Consider the following 23,818-nt stretch of genomic DNA (forward strand, 5'->3'; position numbering starts at 1 on the left):
CTTGAAAGCAGGGACCAGGTTTTATTCACTTTAATAGATACTCAGTATATGATTGTTTAATCTTTGTAGTCTCCTTGCTTATTTTCTGATAAACACTTGACAAAGAAAATTGAACGTGAGCCAGAAGTATAGCAAACTGTGAGAGCATAGGTCTCATATAATCCATTTTAAATTTAGGCTAGTTCTTTTATTTATTTTTAAAATATTTTATTTATTTATTTATGAGAGAGAGAGAGGCAGAGACCTAGGCAGAGGGAGAAGCAGGCTCCCTGTTGGAAGACTGATGTGGGACTTGATCCCAGGACCCCAGGATCATAACCTGAGCCAAAGGTAGACGCCAACCACTGAGCCACCCAGGTGCCCCTAGGCTAGTTCTTTTAATTCATCTGTGACAGGACCTTTCAGGCAAAGATGTAGATAAATGGGGTGGTGGTGGTGGTGGTGGTGGTATTTTGTTTTGAATCATGCTGTATGTAGCTTAATTCTTTTATTTAGAGAATATGTATTCAAGAATTATTATGCTATTTCTAAGAATGTAATTCATTACTGATTTTGAACAAATGCCTTGGGGTTTTTTTTTTGCACTTTTTTTTTTTTAGCATGAATGGTAGAAAATTGCATCTAACTTGGTAGGAGATGCAGCTTGCTTACTTACCTTTGTTATCAAAGTTCAGAAATGAAAATATTAATGATAAGGATAAGCAAGGAGTGGCTATATAGTGTTTTTGTGGGCTTTGTTTTGCAGACAATTGCAAAACTTACCAAGCTTTAGAAAAATATCTCTGCAGTATTCCATCATGCTTCAGAATGTAAATAGTTGGTAAATAAAATTTTCACTTTCTATAAAGCAGTAGATTATTATCCTGGCTGAGAGTCTTCTTATAAGGCTGTTTTGGATATTAGGGGCTGATCTTAGATGTGGCAATTTTTGTTTTGTCCGCCCTCAGCTTAACCCCTTTATAACTCCATATTCTGTCATCTTCATTTTTCTCTGTGTAAATGCTTCCTGATAGTATAAGCAAGTAAGTACCTCAACTAGTCAGCCATCTAGTGTGATCTTGTACTAGTTTGCTACAGCCAGTAGAATAAGGAGCTCCTTACATGCATATGGGATTAATTCATTTTATATAAGTAAAACTCCCAGACTAAGTTAAAGATGTTATTGTCTAAAATACATTGAAAGTGGGTTTCCTAGCTCTCAGAAATTACTCCTTTGTGTCTAAATTACCTTATATTTTACTTCTCATATAGAAAACACTTTTAAAAAAACTTACCCATTTGTGACCATTAATTGAATGAGCAGATAAATAAATAGCTCAGGGAAAGAGAATGTATAGGCTCTACCTCTCATCAGAACTACATCTTTCTCTTTTGTCCCCTCCAATATATTTTATGGGGCATTTTTAGTAATGAGAGTGTCAATGATGTCAGGAAACTTAAAAATCATGAATGAACACGATCTGCAAATCAAGTTTTTAATTGATGAGTTGCACATTTGCTTTAGAGTCCAGTATTTTCTTATTAGAAGTAATTACAGTTCTTTGAGATTTTAAAAATTAGAACTATGCATTCTGTAGAATAACAAAATGGAAATGGTAATATACAGTTTGTTTTCGGGTCCTCTTCTATGGGAATACATTTTCCTGGGGAGAAAAGAATTCCTAAGTCTGTTGACAAGAGAGAAGTCATGATGATGGCTATCATTCCTTTGTCTTACATATTAAACAAGTGTCTCACTATAAAGTATTATGACTAGAAAAGACATCCCTTCCTTCATGAATCTTAAAATCTAAAATGAGAGAATTCACAGGGTCTTATATACTATGATGAGGGTGAAATACAGTATTCTGTGAGCTTGTGACTAATGGTAGATCTATTTCCTGAGACAGAGAACTGGTTAGGAGAAGCGGCAGGGAATTGAGAAATTCATTTTAGGTCATGTCATTTGAGCTGTGGCTAATCAAGTATAGGAGGTAGTTAGATATATATTTTTTAAGCTATTAGAAAGATGGAATTTTCACTTAAAATTTTTTTCCTCTTACTTCCCCAACACCTTTCTTTTTTCTTTTCTTTCTCTTCTCTTCTCTTTCTCTTCTCTTCTCTTCTCTTTCTCTTCTTTTCTCTTCTCCTTCTCTTCTCTTCTCTTCTCTTCTCTTCTCTTCTCTTCTCTTCTCTTCTCTTTTCATGAGAGACACAGGCGCAGAGACCTAGGCAGAGGGAGAAGCAGGCTCTGTGTGGGGAGGCTGATGCGGGACTCGATCCCAGGACCACAGTATCATACTATGGGCCAAAGGCAGATGCTCAACCACTGAGACATCCAGGCGTTCCCCCAACACTTTTCCATACACACAAAGCATCTCATCAAAACTTGTGGACTCAGTGAATGAATCTGTTCTTCAGAATGTTAGATTTTATGGACAGAAGTCTTTCTCTTAGAGGCAAATACATTTTGGTTCTTCTAGCAGTGACATTTCATGTGTAAAATACTTAAAATTGCTGCATAGTTTGTGAATAAACCATTTGTCATCTTAAATATGTAATAACTTTTATTTTCCCCTTCTTTCAGGTTACCATCATACATTTATAAGTGTTCTGTCACACAGGGGGTTTTGTTTGTTTAGGCAAAAGAAAAAAGAATGGATTGGCTAAGGGAGTCAGCTATTATTTTCTAGGTCAGTCTCAGTCTGAATCCTCAAATATACAAGGATTAAAAAATAGCAAACTGGAAATTGAATCCACTTCTGTAGTCAAGTTTCAAAACTGAGAAACTGGAAATAGTTAACAGATGAGGCAAATTGAGATTGTGAATACTATTGAACATTCTTAGAAAACTTTGAAAACTAAATATGCTTTCCACATCTTTTCAGTGTTTTGCTCGTACTTTAGTTGTTAGTGGAAATAGGTCAGTATCTAATTTTTATAGTCCCTAGAACCCACCAACTAAATTAAGCTTAGATATTTTTCAGGTAATTATGTACTTCTAAAGTTTATTTTTAAAATTGTGCAGGCACATACCTTTGTTGAAACTTATGACTACCTCATGGAGTATGTAATTCATATTACAGTACATGTCTAGAAGATATTGATATATTAAAAAATTGTGAAATATGAAGGAAACCTCAAAAGTGGCAAGCTCTGTACATGTACCATGTGAAATTGAGACCCCTGCTAATACCTACACCAGGCAACTATGGTTTCGGTAGTTGTAAATTTTTACCTAATTCAGCAAAGACTGATTATTTTTTAATGATATTTGGTAGGAAAAAAAATGACGTGTTATGGACTTAATGGAAATACTATTTAGCATAGAAGAGCTGTATCTGACTTATTTTGGTTGGTTTGGTTACTTATGGTTTGGTTTTTGAAATTTCATTTTTAAGGTTAATTCAGGGCCTTTAAATTTAGATATTTTACTCAGTGGCACTCTTGCATTTTAATTCATTTGGATGAAATTTGTTTTTTTTCGAAAAAGTATTTAATTCAAAAAGTGAAGTCAATATTTAGTTGAAGCTATAAGATGAAATGTTGAGCTGAGGAAGTTTTAAGTAATTTTTGAAAAAATTTAATATCGTATTTTCCATGTTGCATATACTCCAGCCATTTTTAAAATCTTTTTATGCAAAATAAAATATAGACACAGAAAACTATAAAACTATTAAATGCAATTTTTATTTTTAATAAAACTATTAATAGTTTTAATAAAACTATTAAAAAGCAATCTTTTTAAATGACTTTACTGAGATATAACTCACATAGCATAAAATTTACCCATTTAAAGTTAGCAGTTAGTAGTTTTTAGTGTATTCACAAAATTGTGCAACCATTAACCACAATTTAATTTTAGAACATTTACATCACCCCCAAAGAAACTTTGTACTCATTAGCAGTCACTCCACATTCTTCTCTCCCCCAGCCAGTATCAACCACTCATCTACTCTCTGTCTCTGTACATTTTTTTTTTTTTTTTTGGATATTTCATATAAATGGAATCCAGATAACTTTTTAATCAGTTAATTTCTGGCTTTTATAAACAGCTTGTATATCTTGTGAGATAACCAGTGATGAATAATGTAGCTTCCTTTTGTAGCTTAAATAATGGTTGTTTCCTCCTCCTCTGACCAGGAAAAATAATTCAGTAATTGGGAGACTGTATCCAAATTTAAACCGACAATTAGGCTCTTCATTAGTATTAAAATTTCAGACTATATATCATTAGCCCTCATCCAGAAGTGCTTTTTACTGTGGGTTGCTCAGTAGTTCTTCAGCTTTCCATAAAGTATTGGTAGAGTAGACATTTCTGTCTTTCAAACTCAGGCTTGCAGTTCACAGAAATGTTTCCCCTTGCAGCTGACTTGCCTGAACTCTATCTACCTTCTTATTCCCCTAAATCCAAGAATTAGAATTAAAGGCAAGGACAGGAAAATAGAAGACGAATTGATCAGTCTGGGAAGGGACGACGTTCTACTGATGAGAACAGGAATAGAAATGGTATAAAATTGGCAAGGAGACTGAATTTGTTTTTGTTTTTGTTTTTAAGATTTCATCTATTTATCTGAGAGAGATCATAAGCAGGGGGAATGGGAGGGACAGAGGCAGAGGGAGAAGCAGACTCCCTGTTGAGTAGGGAGCCCGACATGGGGCTTGATCCCAGGACCCCGAGATCATGACCCGAGCCGAGGGCAGACACTCAACCGACTGAGCCACCAGGCGCCCCAGGATACTGAATTTGTGTACAGAAGAATAAAACTTGGAGATTGCCTAGGAGAGAATAAGACCTAGAGGGAAGAAAGAAAAGGCAAAAATGTCATGCAGTAGAAGATAAGAATTTAAAAAAATTTTCCCTTCTGAACTTTTAGTTTTAGTTATCATGTCAATGAAGCACAAATGAAATTCCACATTCTGATAAGGTTTAGTACCCTTGACATACTTTCTTTCCAGAACTCTGTATAGGAATTTTGAAGCTGAACTATAGTCATGTGTTATTTTTTTGGGTTATTTGAAGATGTTCAGGTTTGAACCAGTGTAGCATGGGAAACCATTATCACCTTGGGATACTTTGGAGAAATCCCACAGAGAATTGAATGGCACTGTCCCCTGAGGGTTTTCAAATTGAAGGGGTAAAATCCTATTCTGAGTGCCTCCATACTCAATGGACTACTTCAGGGATCTAAAATTAGCATGAAAGAAAATCTTTTTTTTTATTTAAAGATTTTATTTATTTATTCATGAGAGACAGAGAGAGAGAGACAGGCAGAGGGAGAAGCAGGCTCCACACAGGGAGCCTGACGTGGGACTCGATCCTGGGTCTTCCAGGATCATGCCCTGGGCTGGAGGCGGTGCTAAACCGGTGGTCCACCGGGGCTGCCCTTCAAAAGAAAATCTAATTTGATTTGTTCAGAGGCCTTCTGGTTGGATTAGAATTGTTAGTGGGATTTTAGGTACAATCCGTAAAAGTGCCTCCAAAGAGCTGCAGTCATACATATAGCAATAAAGTAGCAAAATCCTGTAATAAGCAAACTCAAAATTTGGGAGAAGGGGAGTACAAACTAATGGGAACTGTTTGTACTTCTATTTTACACCTTGGATGGTATGTTTAAAACCTCGTAATCAGATCCTTATCAGAGTATTGCCTACAATATTTTGTGTGTAACTTTCTAGAGGAGCAGGTGATGAAAATACTTAATTTTTTTATAACAATGAGATGCATTATTTAGCATATAAAATTTATCTGATTTATTTTTTTTCACCCCCAAAATACCTAGTGGGCTTTTTATTTATTTATTTTAAGAGTTAAGAGATTTATTTATTTATTTATTCATAGAGACAGAGAGAGAGAGGCAGAGACACAGGCAGAGGGAGAAGCAGGCTCCATGCAGGGAGCCTGACGTGGGACTCGAACCAGGGTCTCCAGGATCATGCCCCGGGCTGCAGGCGGCGCTAAACCGCTGTGCCACCGGGGCTGCCCTGTTATCTGATTTAAATGAATGTTTTTAGTTTTGGAACCCAAGTTTACAAAGTATGTGTGTAATTTTTATATGTGTATAACAAGTCTTTCTACTCAAAAGAGCTCTATACAAATCTTCATAACTTTAGGGAAAGCTGAAGACCTACTGAGCAACCCAAAGTAAAAAGCACTTCTGGATGAGAACTAATGATATATATTCTTAGCCCTATGAGCTGTAAGCTAATGGGCCCTATAGGAAACTTGTACCTCTAAAGTAAAGATGTACAAATTTAAAGATTGCTATGATTTAGGTATATTAAGAAAATGAGGGCACCTGGATGGCTCAGTGGTTGAGCTTCTTTCTACCTTTGGCTCAGGTCCTGGTATTGAGGGAGGAGCAGGGAGCCTGCTTCTCAACTTCAGCCTATGTCTCTGCCTCTCCTGTGTCTCTCATGAATAAATAAGTAAAATCTTAAAAAAGAAAATGAGATACCAGAAGAGCATTAGTTAAATGAGATTAGGCTGTGCCTTACAGAGTAAGGTACCATTATTTTCCTGGTGTTTTCTGATTCTCTCAGTAGAATAAATGTTGACTTAGAATATAAAGAATTGTGCTACTACCATAGCCATGTTCTAGGGAGTTGACATCAACAGAGAGATTAGTTTATAGTTCCTGGGCTTTCAGGGGCACTATAGTCCAAAAAATTTCTTAGGGCTACTTTTGTGGACTATATATGCTACTTAATATTGTTGGAGAATTTGATTTTTTCCTCCTTCCTCTTTCCCCTTATCCTTTGGCTGTAGGTTTTTTGAAGTGAACATAATTTTTTTTTATTTCTTCAATTCAGTGAACTAAATTTATTGCATTTGTTTCTAATCTCTTGTCATCCTTTGAAATTTTAGTATCAACGATTTTTAATTCTTAATTTCCAAAAGTGATATTTAATTCTTTCCCAATTTTCCTGGTGAATTTTTAAATAATATCTTCTCATTTTCCAGTTTTTTTTGGTGTGTGAAATCTTGTTAAACATTTCACACATAGTTATTTTATATCTTATATTTGTTATGTTAACTCCTCCTGGCAACCTGTTTCCTTGTATATTTTGTGATTTTTTTTCTTTGAGCTCATATTTTATTAAAAATAACATTCCTTCAACATCCGTATAACTCTACAATTTTATTTCCTCTTTTGGTAGCATGAAAAAAGTTTTCTTTTTTATATTTAATACCTAATTTAATCAGCCAAATATTTCACTGTCCTTACCTGTTGTACCTCACTCCTGAATTTACCTTTCTTTTTGCTAAGATGTATATCTTTTAGTAATCTTTCCCTGAAAATATGTTTTATACATTACTTTCCTTTTTTAGCAAATAAAGAATTTTTGGTTAGTAGGTTACCCCCACTCCCTTCCTATTAGTACTCTCAAGATAATTCATTGTATTATGAAACTTGGATCTCTGAGAAGTCTGATTTCTACCTAATTGTTAGGCCTTTGTATGTAATTCTTCTCTCTATAGCAGTTTTTTAAATGATTACTTTTCTGTATTCTGTCACTACTATTTACTGTGTGACTTTGGGCGAGTTCTAAACAGAGATAAGGAGATAGTATCTGTAATATAATAGGGGTTGTAGCAATGATTATGTTAATATATGTAAAATATATGCAGGACAGAGCCCTGTTTTTTGAGTGTGGCATATTAGTATTTGTTCCCCTGTACTTGACAACCCTGAACACAATCCCATGTGCCTAGGTATGTGTATGTTGGGCTATATGGAGGTACTCTTTGAAATACATTGTGGATCTAAATATGCATATCTTTCTTCAATTCTAGAAAATTCTTTGACCTTTATATTGTCCTTTTTTCTGAAGATTATATTTTTAAGTAATCTCAATGCCCAACATGGGATTTGAACATACAACCCTGAGATCAAGAGTTGCATGCTCTACCCACTTAGCCAGTCAGGCGCCCCTTTATTTTTGAATAGTTTTACCAGTATTCCTCTTTAATTTCTGTGTTTTTTTCTAGGCATTTCCTAAGTATCATTTTTCAATTTACAAACTTAACTCCTTGACTTTATAAAGCTAGTGTTGTTTTTATTCCTCAATGAATATTTTTCTCCTTTTCAGGTTCTCTCTCTCTAATAGCTACCTATTCTGGTTTGATTTCTCATGTTTTAAATTTTTTTCCTCTTCATGTCTTTTTTTTTTTTTTTAACTTTGGAAGGATCGTAAACACACATTTTAAGTTATTTTCAGATTGTTATTTTTCCTTCTAGTTTGAATTCCTACAATTGTTGATGCTGTTGGCTGTCTATCATAGTTTTTTTCCTCATGTGTTTTGGAGTTTGGTTTTGTGTTCTCATATCAAATGGAAGTTTTTTGTTTTGTTTTCTTTGTTTTCACCCTTCTTATCCAGTGTTTTTGCATGTGCCAACATCTTGGCCCTGGGGTGCCTAGTCTGAAACCATGTCTTATATTGGAGGTGTGGTTTCTGATTCTTGATAACATCAGAATCAGGCTTATCTCTCCAAGAAAAGACAGACTAAAAGAAGAGCTATACTTCTACTCACTGGGTACCTAACTTCATCTCAACTATAGCTCCAGGTTATGGTTAGTAGTTTTTTTTTCCAGCTCCTTTTATAGGCAACAGAGCCCCTCAACCCCAGGCATGAGTTTCAGGGAGCCTGAGTACTATCCCAGCCTTGCACCAGGCATTTTTAATCTCTGTTACTACTCATATAGGATGTAGACTCTTGTCCATCTCTGTTAGTTGAACCTGGGAGGCACATGGTTTCAGCTCACAAAAAGCTTTGTATTACAGGAGTTTATCTTTAGCAGGTGGCTTATCTTCTTAAAGATTTATTTATTTATTCATGAGAGAGAGAGAGAGAGAGAGAGGCAGAAACATAGGCAGAGGGAGAAGCAGGCTCCTTGCAGGGAGCCCTATGTGGACTCAATCCCTGGACCCGGGATCACGCCCTGAGCCAAAGGCAGACACTCAACCGCTGAACCACCCCGCATCCCTAGTCCATTTGTTTTAAAGTACTTTTGGAATAGAAGGGCACTTCAGAGTGTGAATATAGAAAGCCATTTAAGTGGACGTCAATATTTAAAATTAATGTGTGTGGTACATGTCCTTTTGAAAGGTGGCAGTTTACTCTTCTACCTATGAGAAGCATATTTTATTTTACTCCTTAGCCAATACTGGACATTATAATTTTTAATTTTTGATAATAAAAAATAAATTTGCATTTACTGGCTATTGAGATTGGTTATTACTCCATGTATTTATTGTCCATTTGTATTATTTTATAAATTGAAGTGCCTGTTCTTTGTTTCTTTTCCTTTAAAGTGCTCATTTTATTGTCTTATTAAGAGACTTTTGTCTGTTTTAGGAATATTAACTTTACCATACATCTTGCAAATATTTATTTACAGATATTTGCCTTTTAAGCCTATGAGTTTGGTTTTATAGTGTAGAAGTCTTATTCCTATGGAATTGCTTTTTGTTCCTTTAGAGTCTTTTTTTGCCCAATGCCAAAAAAAATGTTACACTTAGAAAGTCCTTTCCTACCATAAGGTTGTAGAAATATTTACCTAGATGTATTTGTATGGTTTTATTATAGTACTTCAAAATTAAATCTTTAATTACCTGGTATTTATTTTAAGATGTGTGATAGGGAGGGAAGGATTGAAATAGGCCGGCTGTTTTAACACCATTTATTGAATTTTTATTCTCACAGTTGTCTTTCCAGAGTCTCAGTTCTATTATATTGATAAATCCTGTAACGGTAGTCCCTCTTAAATACTATAATTTGAAATTACTTTAATATTAGAAATGGAAAATGCTATTGTTTTTTAGAATGTTTGGCTATTCTCAAACATTTATTCTTTCATATAAATTTTGGAATCATTTCATCAAGGTCTGGGAACAAAAAGGCCCAGTTGTGGTTACACTGAATTTATTGATTAATAAAGGGAGGATAACCATCTTTGCAATATTGAATCTTCTTGTCTCAGAAAGAGGAGTGTCTTTTATTCTGAGGCTCTCTTCTTAAAGGTCCTGAATATTTCTTTGGTTATTTATTTAGGTATACTTTTATTGGCATCTTTTTATTTTCTAAGTGGTTATTATTAACAGTTTTCTGTATGTAGTCAGATAACCGTACTGAACCTTTTTTCTTAATAATGTTTTAGATTTTGAGTTTCCCATCACACATTATTATCCACAAATAGCAATTTGATCTCTTCTCATAATTTTATGCCTTTTAAAAAAATCTTAATCATATTGATCTCTATTTCTAGACCTCACTAAGTATTAGGGTAAGAGTAGCAGGTATCCTTGTGTTTGCTTCTTTTCTGGGAATTGTTCTAATCACTATGCTTCCTCTTTGGCTTGAAATATATAGTACCGTATTATGGAATAAATTTTATCAGATGAAGAGATGATCATGTAGTTTTTTTCTCTTTGAACTTTTTAAAAAAGATGACATTAATAGGTTGCTGAATGTTGGCTCATAGTTAAATTCTTAAGATGAGCTCTACTTGGTGATTTGTTCTATATGCTTGTATTTTACTTAGGATTTTTTGTATCTATATTAATATTTTTGGACTATAGTTTTATTTTTTGGTACTGTCTTTGCCATTTTTTAATCAGGATTATGGTAAGTTTGAAAAATGAACTGGGAAGCTTTTTTCTCTAGGTAATTTAGGTAATTGGGGCAGTAATATGTTTTTTAAGGCTTGCAAGATCTTGGTTGTGAAATTGTCTGATACACTTATTTTTCAGAACTTTATTTTTTTTAAAGATTTTACTTACTTATTCATGAGAGACATAGAAGGCAGAGACATAGGCAGAGGGAGAAGCAGGCTCCCCTCAGGGAGCCCAATGTGGGACTCCACCCTAGAACTCCAGGATCATGCCCTGAGCCGAAGGCAGACAGTCAACTGCCAAGCCACCTAGGCGTCCCTCATAACTATATTTTGAAAACAATTTAAATTTACAGAAAATTTGAAGAAAGGTAGAGTGAACTTTCGTATTTACCTGAATGACTAATTTTTTGCCACATTTGTTTTATAAATTTTTTTCCCTTTGTGTGTATACAATGCATATTTTTGCACACACAAATATATATAAGCCAGTGCACAATTGCACATTACACTTTATTGTCATATCTCTGTGGTTTTCTTTAACCTGGAATGGTGGTTCTGCTTTTTTTATTTTGTTTTTCATGAGCTCTAGAGTTCTTTTGAAGGTTAGTTCTTTGGTAGCTTTCTCATTTATTTCCAGAGTTACTGGTCTCTGTTTTGTCACTGCTTGAAAAAAATTTGGTAATTTGTTTTTCCAGGACATTGTCTATTTCCTCCACGTTTTCAACTTTATTAGCAAAGAATTGTACAATGTGTTTTATAAAAACAAAACAAAGCACCTATGTCTGAGGCAAGTATAGCTTGTTTGAGTTCTAATTTTGAATAATAGTTTTTCTCAGACTGCCTAATGTTTTATCTCTTTTACTCACTTTTCTCTTGTGATATCATGTTTACCTTAATTTTTCTTGATATATTCCTTAATGTATTTCTTTCCTTAGGTCTGTGTGTATGCAAGTGGTTGTTCTTTTTACTTTTTCAGTTGAGATATAGTATACTGATTATCACTTTTTTACTAAGAAAATGAATTTTCCTGAATAAGGTTTGGTCACATCTTACAAAATCTGACAAAAGGCTTTACTTATCATTATTGTTTCTAAATATTCTGTAATTGTAAAAATATACAAACTTAATGCAAGATTGATTAGAAGCTGGAAAGTAATTTCCAGATGTTTGAAGTTTTCTTCTTTCTTTATTGTTACCAACATCTACCATTTAACATCTACCGTTATTGTTAAAGTCAGATAATATGGTCTGTGTCATTTGTTTTCTTTTTCTTTTTTATGGGGGGAGGGGTACCTGGGATAGGATAGGTGGGAGTATGTTAAGAAACTTTAAAGCTTTTGCTTTCCAATATTCAGTCAAGTTAAATGCTTGATTTTTAATCAATATTTCAAGCATATTTGAACAGAAAATATAGTCTTAATTTTAGCACATAGTATTTTTGAGTTTTGAATTATCTGACATAAAAATATTTAACTCATAAAATTCATACGTTAAAATTTTAAAGTACACGCTCATCAATTTTTTTTAAAAAGTCTTATTTATTGACATTCCTTATGCTTTCTTTCTCTGAAGTTAAAGTCACAACCCTTGACTTTTGTTACACAGTTGACCGTTGGACACTATGGAGATTAGGAGCACCATAATTACTTATTCACGAGAGACACAAAGAGAAAGGAAGAGACATAGGCACAGGGAGGAGCGAGCAAGCTCCCTGCGGGGAGCCTGATGCAGGAATTGATCCCAGGACCCCCAGATCACGATCTGAGCCAAAGGCAGACACTCAACCAATGAGCCATCCAGATGCCCTTATATACTATATTCTTATATTAAAATTAGAGAAAAAATGTTAAGAAAATCATAATGAAGGGAAAATACACTTATAGTAATGTATTGCATTTATTTAAAAAAAAAGTGACATAAGTAAGTGGACCTCTGCTGATCAGACCCATGTTTTTCAGGGGTCAGCTGTACTTGCTTAAGTGTATTCTGCCCATCCCAAAGTCTTATATATACTATGACATCTCCATTTATTGTATTTCTGGTTTTGATTAATCTCTTGATGGCATTAATCTTTCTTTAAATAGGTTTTTAAAGACTTTATTTGAGAGAGAGTGAATTTGTACACACTTGCACGCACACACAGGGGCAGAGACAGAGGGAGAAGGAGAGAGAATCCACAGCAGATTTCTCCCCTCAGCATGGAACCTGATGTGGAGCTCCATCTCAGGACTCTGAGATCATGACCTGAGCCAACATCAAAAGTTGGCCACTCAACTGACTGAGCCACCCAGGCGCCCCTGAATGATACTTTTTTAGTGCTGGCATAGTTGATAATAACTTTTCTGTTATCTTCACATATAAATGCCAACTTTGCTGGGTGTGGAATTCTGGGACTATCCTCCTTTACTCTCAACATTTTTAGGCATTACTTCATTATTGCATATTGTGACAAAAGTTTGAGCCCAACCTGATTTTATTTTTGTTTTTATTTTTTATTTTTTTGGACTGTTTCATTTGAGTTCTTGTATTCTTAAAATTCATTATCAAACTATACTTTGGTGTTGGTTATTTTCTATTAAAATTACTACTTGATGAACACTTTCAATCATCAATTCAAATTTTCCCTCCGTTTAGGATTAATTTCTTTTTTCTCTGAAGTTTTATTTCTTCTCCATTATTTGATTTTCTTTTTACAGTGTACTAAGTAAATTGTTGGATCTGCATTGTTTGTATCCTTAACCTACTTCTATCTCTTTATTCTTAACTGCATGCAGGGTGAGTTTTCTCTTACTTTGAATTTTACCCCTTGCAGATTCTTTTCTATAGGTTCTTTGCTCATTATTGTTTTACATGCCATTTAAAATATTACAATAATTTTTATCTCTTAAATTTCTTTCCTTAGCCCTATTAATACTTTTATACTCCAGTTTCTTATTGTCATACATATTTATTCTCTTACCTACCATTCTAGAGGGCACCATTCCAAAAGTGTTGGCAGGAATGTGTTCACTCTGGAGGCCTTAGGGAAGAATGCAACATTCCTTGGATTGTAGCCATATATCTCTTGTAATCTTCAAGGCCAGCATCTTCAAATCTCTTCACATCATTTCTCCTCTGTGACAATTCTTGCTTTGCCTCTTTATACGGACACTTCTGATTGCATTTAGGGGCCTCAGTATAATCCAAAATAATCCCCCTATTCCAAGTTTCTTACTAATCATGCCTGCAAAGACTCTTTCCAAATGAGGTAACATTTATGGGATTGAGACCTGGTACCTTTGAAGCCATTATTCAGCTAATTACAAGTATCATTCTGTTTTGCTTCTCTGAGATGAGGTAGCCACTTCATGAAAAATCAGATTAGAGTAAATCCTTATGGATTGAATGCTGTTACAGTCACAAGCACTGTCCTCTTTATCAAATGATGCAAGCTCACATGCCATGTGGTCAATAAGGAGGAGTAGTAGGAACTCTGGAGAACACATGTTCAGGGGCAGGGGCTAACAATATATGTGAAGATCAAATTCAGGCTACCAGTTTGTAGTCCTAGTTGGTAGCTGTTTTTTTTTTTTCATTCTCTGTAAGTTGATTTTTCTGTTGTAAAATAATTTTATCTCATAATCTTTATTTTATTTTTTTATTTTTATTTTTATTTTTTTAAATTTTTTTAAATTTATTTATTTATGGTAGTCACAGAGAGAGAGAGAGAGGCAGAGACATAGGCAGAGGGAGAAGCAGGCTCCATGCACCGGGAGCCTGATGTGGGATTCGATCCTGGGTCTCCAGGATTGCGCCCTGGGCCAAAGGCAAGCGCCAAACCACTGCGCCACCCAGGGATCCCTCATAATCTTTATTTTAGTATTGAGAATAAAAAATTTTTAATGGAATTCATCAGCATGATTTTAGACTGAAATAGTATTTACTAATGCCATTTACCTAGGTATTCTTAGAACTTTAGGTTTCTCACTTCAACATTTCTCAGAACAAGGTAATTGTTCTGCAAATGGTTAATCAAGGTTGTTTATCAATGAACAGAGTTAGAAATTAAGCTAAAGGATTTGTCTAAAGACACATATTGGACGCATCTATAACTTTTAAGTTTAATCTTATAAAAGCTATTTCCATTTATAGACATAAAATGGGTGTCTCCTTAGTAGTAAATTGGATAAGTAGCCAATTTTGCAACTTCTTTTTACTTTATATGTGGGGTTTTGGGTTTTTTTAGATGATTTTTAAGAAGCAGGTTATTTAAGAGAAACTAATGACACATCATAGAGATGAACATAGTTTTAAAACACAGTGAGTAGATATTTGCTTGGCTGGATTTATCATTTAAAAAGTATGAGTGTATACTTTGATCCTTGTGTATCTTAAAATATCATCTGGTTCCCTTTCCTTCATACACATGAATAATAGTTCAGACGCCAGCATAAAGTGAGAAAAGGGCTGAGGTCTAAGCCTTGAATGTCAGTATTAATGGCTTGGAAGATGAAGATGGGCCTGCAAAAGGAACAAGAATGGAAAAGCTAAGGGCAGGAGGAAAGTGGAGTGTGTGTAACATCTTGAAAAGCCAGTGGGAAGTTGGAAGAGGGAGTATCGAATGCTGTTGTAAGAGTCAGTGAAATCAGGACTAAAAATGTTTATTGGATTAAGCAATTTGGAGGAGCTCATTTGGTGGAATGGCCGGGCAACAATGTGGAGCATCAACAGTTATTTTTAAGAAGTTGAATCACAAAGGGAAGGAAAAGGCAGATGGGTAGCTAGAGAAGAAGGAGTCAAATAAAGACCAAGTCTGTTCATATATAAGCATTAGTGGGCAGTGTAGAATAAACATTTGGTAGTAGTAAAGAGTTTATATCCCACAGCCTACTGCACATGACTTGAATTTTGCCATATTATGTACACTGCCACCTATACTGCTAGTTCCATTTTTTTCCCTCTTTCCCCAAGGAGCTCCTAGTCTCTCATATATGGTTTTTATCCCCCTCTTAATTCCCCCTAGTCTTTAGAATATAATTTCTCTACATTGTTTACATATGTCTATTTTGTCCTCTGTTTAGGGAGCCTGGAGGGGTTCTGTATTAGACTGTGTCCCCATAGGTAAACAGAGAAAGACTTTGTATGGTTTTACTCCTCAGTTTTTTTGCTAAGAGACTGCTCAAACTATTACTTGAATGATTCTTGTTTAGGGGCTAATATGTCACTTAAGGATCTTAACAGTTGACTATATAGAGCTTTTATGGGGCGGCGGGGGGCAGGATATTTGAGCAGATTAAACCAAATGACAAGGTTTAAGATTTTTTTGCTATGATTATGGGATCAATTTTGCTTAATAAAAACCAGTGGATGAACTTTAATGAATGACTTCCTGGCCCAACCTTAGAATTTTTCAATTTAGGAGTTAGTTTGGTTTTCAAAGACAAAAAGTGTTCACTAAATTTTCTGATTATATCAAAGATGAATTCAGTCTTGTGATTGTCATAGTACTTTGTTTTGAAAAGTTCAGATCAACTGATAAGCTAGTGTTGTGGTGAGATCCATCCAGCATGTGCTCAGAGTAGATTTAAGACGAAGCGACTCTAGAATTTCTCTTAGAAACTAGCTTAAGCTTTCATGGGCAGATTGAATCTCCTTGGATTTACTATTTATAGATATGTGCCAACTTAATAATTTGACTATACAATTAGTAGTCCACTTCTGGAAGATGACTATGTAAACATAGTATTTATAAGTAAGTAGTTTCTGGTAAGTGTTGTATTTGCATAACCATCTGCTATATTTATGTAGCTATTGTTGGCTGCTTCACTTGGATTCTACAAATTACTCAGAATCCCAGGAGGTAAGATTTCTGAATTGTCTATTTTCACTTTGTGAAAGTCCAACCACAAAATTATTAATTTGTCCTTGATGTATATAGATTTTTATATTTGCTATAGATCTGTACCTAAAATTTTATCAGATGGTTGACTTGGTTTGTTATGTATTTACATTTCTAATACATTTTTTGAAAGTTTGGGTTTTGTTTTTAGAAATTTTACCCTGTTTATCTTCAAATAATTATTTATTTGATAGTTTTATATATATATCTGGAAAATAGCTACTGGACTTTTCTGCAAAAGAAAATAATAAGTTCCCTATTAGGTAATATCAGAATCCAGATGTGACTATGTGTGTAGGAATGTAGTAATAATTAGTTTGTTTGCTGAGTGCCTTATTTTTGCCTACCTCATTTAAACCTTGAAGCAACATTCAGAGGTAAGTATAAGTATCTTCGTTGTACAGATAAGGAACACTATATTAGTAGTTATCAAGCATCTTAAGTGTATCTCTCTCCTCTCCTTTAGCCTAGCTAAAGGTATTGAGGTACAGAGATGAGGCAAATTGCTTTTGACCTTCAGCAGATGACTTAACTTCATGATGGCTCAGTCATCATCTAGCCATTTACCTATCTGGGCATCCCATCTAATCTTTTCTATAGATGCACAGATGCCTAGGTTCCAACCCTATCGTGGAAATTCTGATTTGTTAATTATAATTTTTCGAAAAGTCCACAAATAATTCTTTTGTATATCCATGATCAAGACCATTGTCTTAGTAGTAAATGGTACTTGAATTAGAGTCCTGATTCCTCTAAACTTACCAGTTGAGTAACCTTGGCCAAGTTCTTTTGTCTTACTAAGATTCATCTATAAATTGAAGATATATTATTACCCACTTTAGAGGGTTGTTGAGAATGAATGAATGATTTAGAATTATTCTTAAATATTGTCTGCTATTAAGATATCATCATTATGTTATCCTTTGTCCAATCAAAGCACTCACTCTTATCATAATAATGTATACCAACTTGATATCCGGTAATCTAATCATAAAGATTAGATTTTACCCTCATAAAGAATGATGGCTAGTTTTCATTATTTACCTTCATTAGTGGAATTGTACTGGGGGACAGAGGAGTAGGCAGGAGATTGTTTTATCACACCAATCAGCCAGACTTCTCTCTTGTGTATTAGTTTGGCCCTGGTAGGAAAAGAAGGGGGAAAAGGTTACTGGGAAACTATTACCTTCCTAAGGAGTTTTTCTTACCCTTTTTCTCCCAACTTCTTCTCAAAGCTTAGCATCACTAGCATCATCAATCCCTTAGTCTCATAACTGCATCCTGATTTATCTAGGTACTTTTACCTACCCATACTTCCCCTCACCATTTTACCTCCATTAAATTTAATTCTGTCCTCCTTTTAGATTGGTTTGAGTTCAGTTGTGACTTATTTGATGACTTTGATCCCATGTCTCTACATTCCTAGGCTATTACTCAAGTAAAGGTCAACCTAAATTTTAACCAGCTGTCTCTCTGTGTTGTATGGGCCCATTTCAGACCAGAATTTTTAGCTTTTGATTATTGGGAAAGGATTAGATAGCTCAGCTTTCCAGCTTGTCCACATGGCTGTTCCTAGACCCTCTAATCTCCTTTACTATTTATACCTAACGGTCATAGAATATAATAATAATGATACATGTGATTACTGCTAAATTGATAGAACAGTAGATCACAATAGGTTGATTTTGTTATATATAACAAGCTTTGTTGTGTGTATATATAATTGCTTTGCACTTTGGCAGTTGAGGTTGTACTCCTTATTGTAATTTAATAACTAATGGCTTTTTCAAAGACTGAAAAACCTATGGAAGAGGTAGAATTTGAACTAGATTTTGCAAGATGGATATACTTTTTTCTTTAAGTAGGGAGGGGGGCAAGGGTTTCCAGTTAAGGGGACTGATATGAGCAGACACAGGAATGAGTGTGCAAATTTGGATCATTGTGGGTAGATCATTTTTTTACTTTTTCAGAGAGTTCATATAGTAGGAACAAAACTGTAGGTAGTTGAGAATAAAACTAGAAAATCTAAATATTCAACCAAGATGCTTTGAATTAGTAGGCTTTTGGTATGTTGTGAATTCATTTGGCTTTTTCTTGATTAACATACACATATAATTTAGGTCTGAGAGAGAGATTCACCTGTTCATTGCATCCTAAAACACTTGTCTTGGTTCATGGAAACTGATAACCACTGCCAGTCTCCTTTCTACCTCAGGTGGTTGTTTCTGGTGGGGAAGTGTCATGTCAGCTACTTTTATCTTGATGCCTTAGTTCCCTCTGCCTGTTGTTCATTCTAAGCTGTGCCTGATCAACCTCTCTCCCAATTCTTTCTTGTTAATCTCTAGGTTCTAAGTCAGCAACACAATAAGTGTCTGCTTATAAGAGTTGTGATTTTTTTAAAAGATTTTTATTTATTTGAGAGAGAATGAAAGAGAGCATGTGAGCATGAGTGGTGGGAGGGGTAAGGGAGGGAGAAGTCCGCTTCCCACTGAGTGGGGAGCCAGATGACATGGGGTTCAATCCCAGGATCATGAGCTGATGCTTAACCGACTGCCCCTGAGTTGTGATTTCTTATTTAAAGCTTTCTTTATATCTCTTTCACTCTTAAAAAGGATGTTGGAAATGTATTTTATATATAAGATAGTTATTAACTTTTCTGTTTCTCTTCCTTTGCAGACCTAGAATATCAAGACATAATGGGAGCATTTTTAGACAAACCAAAGATGGAAAAACATAATGCCCAGGGGCAGGGTAATGGGTTGCGATATGGGCTAAGCAGCATGCAAGGTTGGCGAGTTGAAATGGAGGATGCACATACGGCTGTGATCGGTTTGCCAAGTGGACTTGAAACCTGGTCATTCTTTGCTGTGTATGATGGGCATGCTGGTTCTCAGGTTGCCAAATACTGCTGTGAGCATTTGTTAGATCACATCACCAATAACCAGGATTTTAAAGGGTCTGCAGGAGCACCTTCTGTGGAAAATGTAAAGAATGGAATCAGAACAGGTTTTCTGGAGATTGATGAACACATGAGAGTTATGTCAGAGAAGAAACATGGTGCAGATAGAAGTGGGTCAACAGCTGTGGGTGTCTTAATTTCTCCTCAACATACTTATTTCATTAACTGTGGAGACTCGAGAGGTTTACTTTGTAGAAACAGGAAAGTTCACTTCTTCACACAAGATCACAAACCAAGTAATCCGCTGGAAAAAGAACGAATTCAGAATGCAGGTGGTTCTGTAATGATTCAGCGTGTGAATGGCTCTCTGGCTGTATCGAGGGCCCTTGGGGACTTTGATTACAAATGTGTCCATGGAAAAGGTCCTACAGAGCAGCTTGTCTCACCAGAGCCTGAAGTCCATGATATTGAAAGATCTGAAGAAGATGATCAGTTCATTATCCTTGCATGTGATGGTATTTGGGATGTTATGGGAAATGAAGAGCTCTGTGATTTTGTAAGATCCAGACTTGAAGTCACTGATGACCTTGAGAAAGTTTGCAATGAAGTAGTCGACACCTGTTTGTATAAGGTAGCTAGACTTTATTTTAAAAGATAAAAATGATTTTATGTCATCTTAATTATTACTCTCGTATTTAATCATTTTAGAAACTAGTTCTCAGAAATGAGTTTTGGGCACAAAACTGTAGGATACTCTTTACCAATTATGAACATTTAGGAAACATTTTTAGAAATTATCCAATTACTAAATATGCAAGAGTTATAATCTGAATGGTCTTTTAGTAACCATGACTACCTCAGCTTTTTAATATTGTAGAAGATTATCAAAGGCAGAAAGAGTATATCATGGTGTGTGTCTTAAAAGGAAAGGCATGGGGGGGGGAGCATTAGGCCCCTGTGTCTAATGAATAAAAAGCATTTTAGAATTTTAATAATTTATTTTTATCATGTGATATTGCCTTACATTCATGGAAGTACTTTGAGACTATAGTCTAATGAATCTGTAGCACTAACAAAGAAAGTTTAGTGATTAATTGGCATGATATGATAAAAATAGCCTTGAACGCGGAGTCAGAAGAACTTGGTGTAAGACTGTGTATGACTTCAGGTAAGCTATTTCAGCTTTCTGGAAAATCAGTTTCTTTAACTGTAAAAAAGGTAAGAGATACTATCACCCTGTCTCATGGGGTTGTTGGGATGATCAAAGGGGATCATATCGTAGATGAGCCAGCTCAGCCCCTTTATTTTACAGAGGAGGAAGCTGAGCAAGAGGGAGCCCACCTGAGTCAGGCCTTGAGTCAGGCTGACCTCTGTCACTTTTGTACTCCATAGTCTTGGACCAATTGTTCAGCCTCTCTCAGCTATTGAGTAGAGATCATAGTATCTAACTTATAGGACTGCTGAGGAATTAAATTTTTAGTTAGTAATTTTTTCTTTTTCTTTAACAAATGTTGATTTTATAAAACTTCTGAGGCTACATATTTGATTTTCTTTTAACATGTAGAGATAGAAAGCCATCTTTATGTTCTCTGTAGTTTTATAAGCATACTGCCAGCTCTACTTAAAATCTTAATTAAAATCTGATCATACTTAGAAATCAGATTTATGTAACATCCAACACAAATCAAGTTTATGTAATATCCAGCAGATATGTTAAAAAAAAACAACAACCACAACAAATAGAGCAGCAACTTACTAGTGCACACTACTGATTTCTGAATTTGAGGAGACCCGAACAGTGATGCATATGTTCTTTGTCCCTTTTAGTATGCATAAAAGTAGTATCCATTTGTTGGTCTTAATTCTGGAACTCTTGAGAATTAAATAGTCACCGGCTAAATTAAATGCTATTTTCTTGAGAGAATTGTAACATTCAGACACTAGTAAATTAGGACTCATCTAACACTTTATCTCTTCTGCATTCTCCATTTTAAAAATTATTCAGTACCTTATCATCTGCTGCATTTTATACTGTTTTTATCCAAGATTCTTTTTAATATTAAATTCCTTGGTTTACTTAAACTAATGGCATAAGGTCAGTTCTCCCATATTGAGGAATCAGATACTTAAGATGTAAAAGTTAACTCCAGTTCCCAAGAGAGAGAGGAATATTAGGGATGCTAACATTGATTCAGGTATTTTAATCATACCTAGGTATCTTTAAAAATAAATATATTTCCTAAAAGTTAATTTTTTTAAATTATGAAGATTTTAAAAATGTTTAAATTATATATATAGCTTTACTTCTAATTCCATGTTTCTATTTATTATGGAGCAAATTAAATATAAGTGTTTCAAGTATACATGTAAGTATAGGTCAAATCCTCTTGTAAGGAATGCCACTAGAATTTTCAGTTTTGTTGAATGAGTGTGTGTGTGTATGTTTATTTTTATTAGGTATCACTTCTAATTAAGTAGGCCACCAGTAAAATGTTCAGAAATCTTTTTGCTGTATAGCATTAGAAAAAATGATTGTTGTAGTGGAGGTTAACCTGTAGTGTTTCTCCTGTCTTTTGGAGTGTTAGTTATACCGTATACCATATGTAGTGTATGTGTACAGGGGTGTGCCTCTCTACATATGCATATTTTTTCTCCTTGAAAAAAATATATATGTATGTATATATGTTAGAGCAAGTATAATTAAAATTGTCATGGCTGTAAAAGTTCTCAAGGCTTTAAAGAGCAAGACAAAAGCATAATATTTCTCAAACTTTTTTCTTCCCAGGGAAGTCGAGACAACATGAGTGTGATATTGATCTGTTTTCCAAATGCCCCCAAAGTATCACCAGAAGCAGTGAAGAAGGAGGCAGAATTGGACAAGTACCTGGAAAGCAGAGTAGAAGGTGGATCATTTAACAAAAAATAAGTAGCTTTAATTAAAGAAAAACCTCAACACAATCAAACTTTAATATTTTAGCTTTTAGATCTTTACATGCCTTTGACATCTAGTGTTTAGTGTACAAAAGTTGGGAAGGGCATTTCTGTAGTAACTGTTCAGATGCTTTTGATTGTCCTATTACAGTTATATTAGAAATAAGAACTAGTGTGACCCTGTACATTCTGTTCAGGATACTTTTGTTTAAAAAGGCTAAAAAGTGTTTGTATGCTTTGAAATTCTTGATGAATTCACTGGCATGAGTAATTTTATGCCAGGAAAGTCTGATATGTGGTTTATTTAATTATAAGCAGATTATTGATGATGGTGATAATTTGAATACCATCTTTCTGTGTAAAGCTATGTATACGGATTTAAGATCTTTAGGACCTTTTTTTTTTTTTTTTTTTAATAACTTGAAGATCACAGCCTGGTTATTAGAAACTTTCATATGCCACAGCTTTTACAAATATATTTTAAACTGTTTCAAGTCTTCTTGCCTAAGCCATAAACTTCCTCACCAAGACAACATAGACCTGAGTAGAAGATATACTAGGTGTCTACTTGGCAGAAATATAAATGCTGAATAAAAGCAAAAATAAGTTGGGAATTCCAGAAATATGTTTGTCTTAATTCTGCAAATTACTTTGAGACAATTAGAAAGATGTTTGTAACTCTCAAGTGTAATGCCTTTAAATATTTGAAAAAATATAAATGACCTTATATGCAGGTACTACTTATAATGCTAAGGTCTCCCCAGAGAATTCCATTTCACTACATATATGCAATAAGCATATAGATTTGCAGTTTCTTTAAGCAGAAAAACTTGACATGCCTATGATAGCGTTAAAATGCATTTGGGGCTCCTAATGTCATGAATTTGCACGTTAAAGATCTAATAGCATGTAAGCGTTGACCTACACACTATTATATTCCGCTGTGCCTACATTATTAAAATTAATATGCACTTTAATTTTGTTTTCTCCCTTTTTACTGTTTGATATCAATTATAATCAGTCTGCTATTAGAATCATGATTGGTTTTGATTTTCAGTACTATCTAGAGCTGCTATTTTGTTTTTATCGCTTTCCCCCACTTGATAGTGATATATCTAGTATATGTATGTACTATTTAGTATTTCATTCTTTGGACATACTATTCAATGGGTTTGTTTTCTCACTATTACCTAAGGCTCTTGGAATTTTTATATTTTAAATGAATCATTTTGAAATGTTATTTATATATATAATACAGTAAAATAAAATATTTAGAATGCTACCAAGTTATATCACATTGGTTCAAACTGCTGGCTAGTGGAAAAATGAAACCATAAGAATATGTATTGGGATAAATTGGTATTTGATTTATTGGCACTTTTAAGTAATTTGGGTGTACATGTTTTCTTACTGATTTAAAGAATAAGTACTTCCGTTTCATTTACTATGAAATAGGATCACGTTTTTAGAAATGAATTACAACGTTTCTCTATCGTGTGCACTCTTTTAAG

The 23,818-nt window shown here is 34.5% G+C and overlaps 1 protein-coding gene across 6 annotated transcripts in view; it reads left to right on the forward strand.

Moving 5' to 3' along the window:
• The window catches only part of PPM1A (protein phosphatase, Mg2+/Mn2+ dependent 1A), a 40,671-nt gene that overhangs the window by 9,651 nt on the left and 7,202 nt on the right, over positions 1 to 23,818 (forward strand). For 5 of the 6 annotated variants that reach the window (XM_026000575.2, XM_026000574.2, XM_026000577.2 and 2 more), the window contains exons 2-3: positions 19,154 to 20,007; positions 22,162 to 22,279. In XM_026000575.2, the coding sequence (XP_025856360.1) occupies positions 19,154 to 20,007; positions 22,162 to 22,279 (972 nt within the window). Of the gene's footprint in view, positions 1 to 14,457; positions 16,439 to 19,153; positions 20,008 to 22,161; positions 22,280 to 23,818 lie in introns of those variants that run through there. The other variant, XM_072761685.1, reaches the window with a different exon arrangement.

The sequence above is a fragment of the Vulpes vulpes genome, chromosome 6 (genome assembly GCF_048418805.1).
Source record: "Vulpes vulpes isolate BD-2025 chromosome 6, VulVul3, whole genome shotgun sequence".
In the NCBI taxonomy this organism is placed as follows: Eukaryota; Metazoa; Chordata; class Mammalia; order Carnivora; family Canidae; genus Vulpes; species Vulpes vulpes.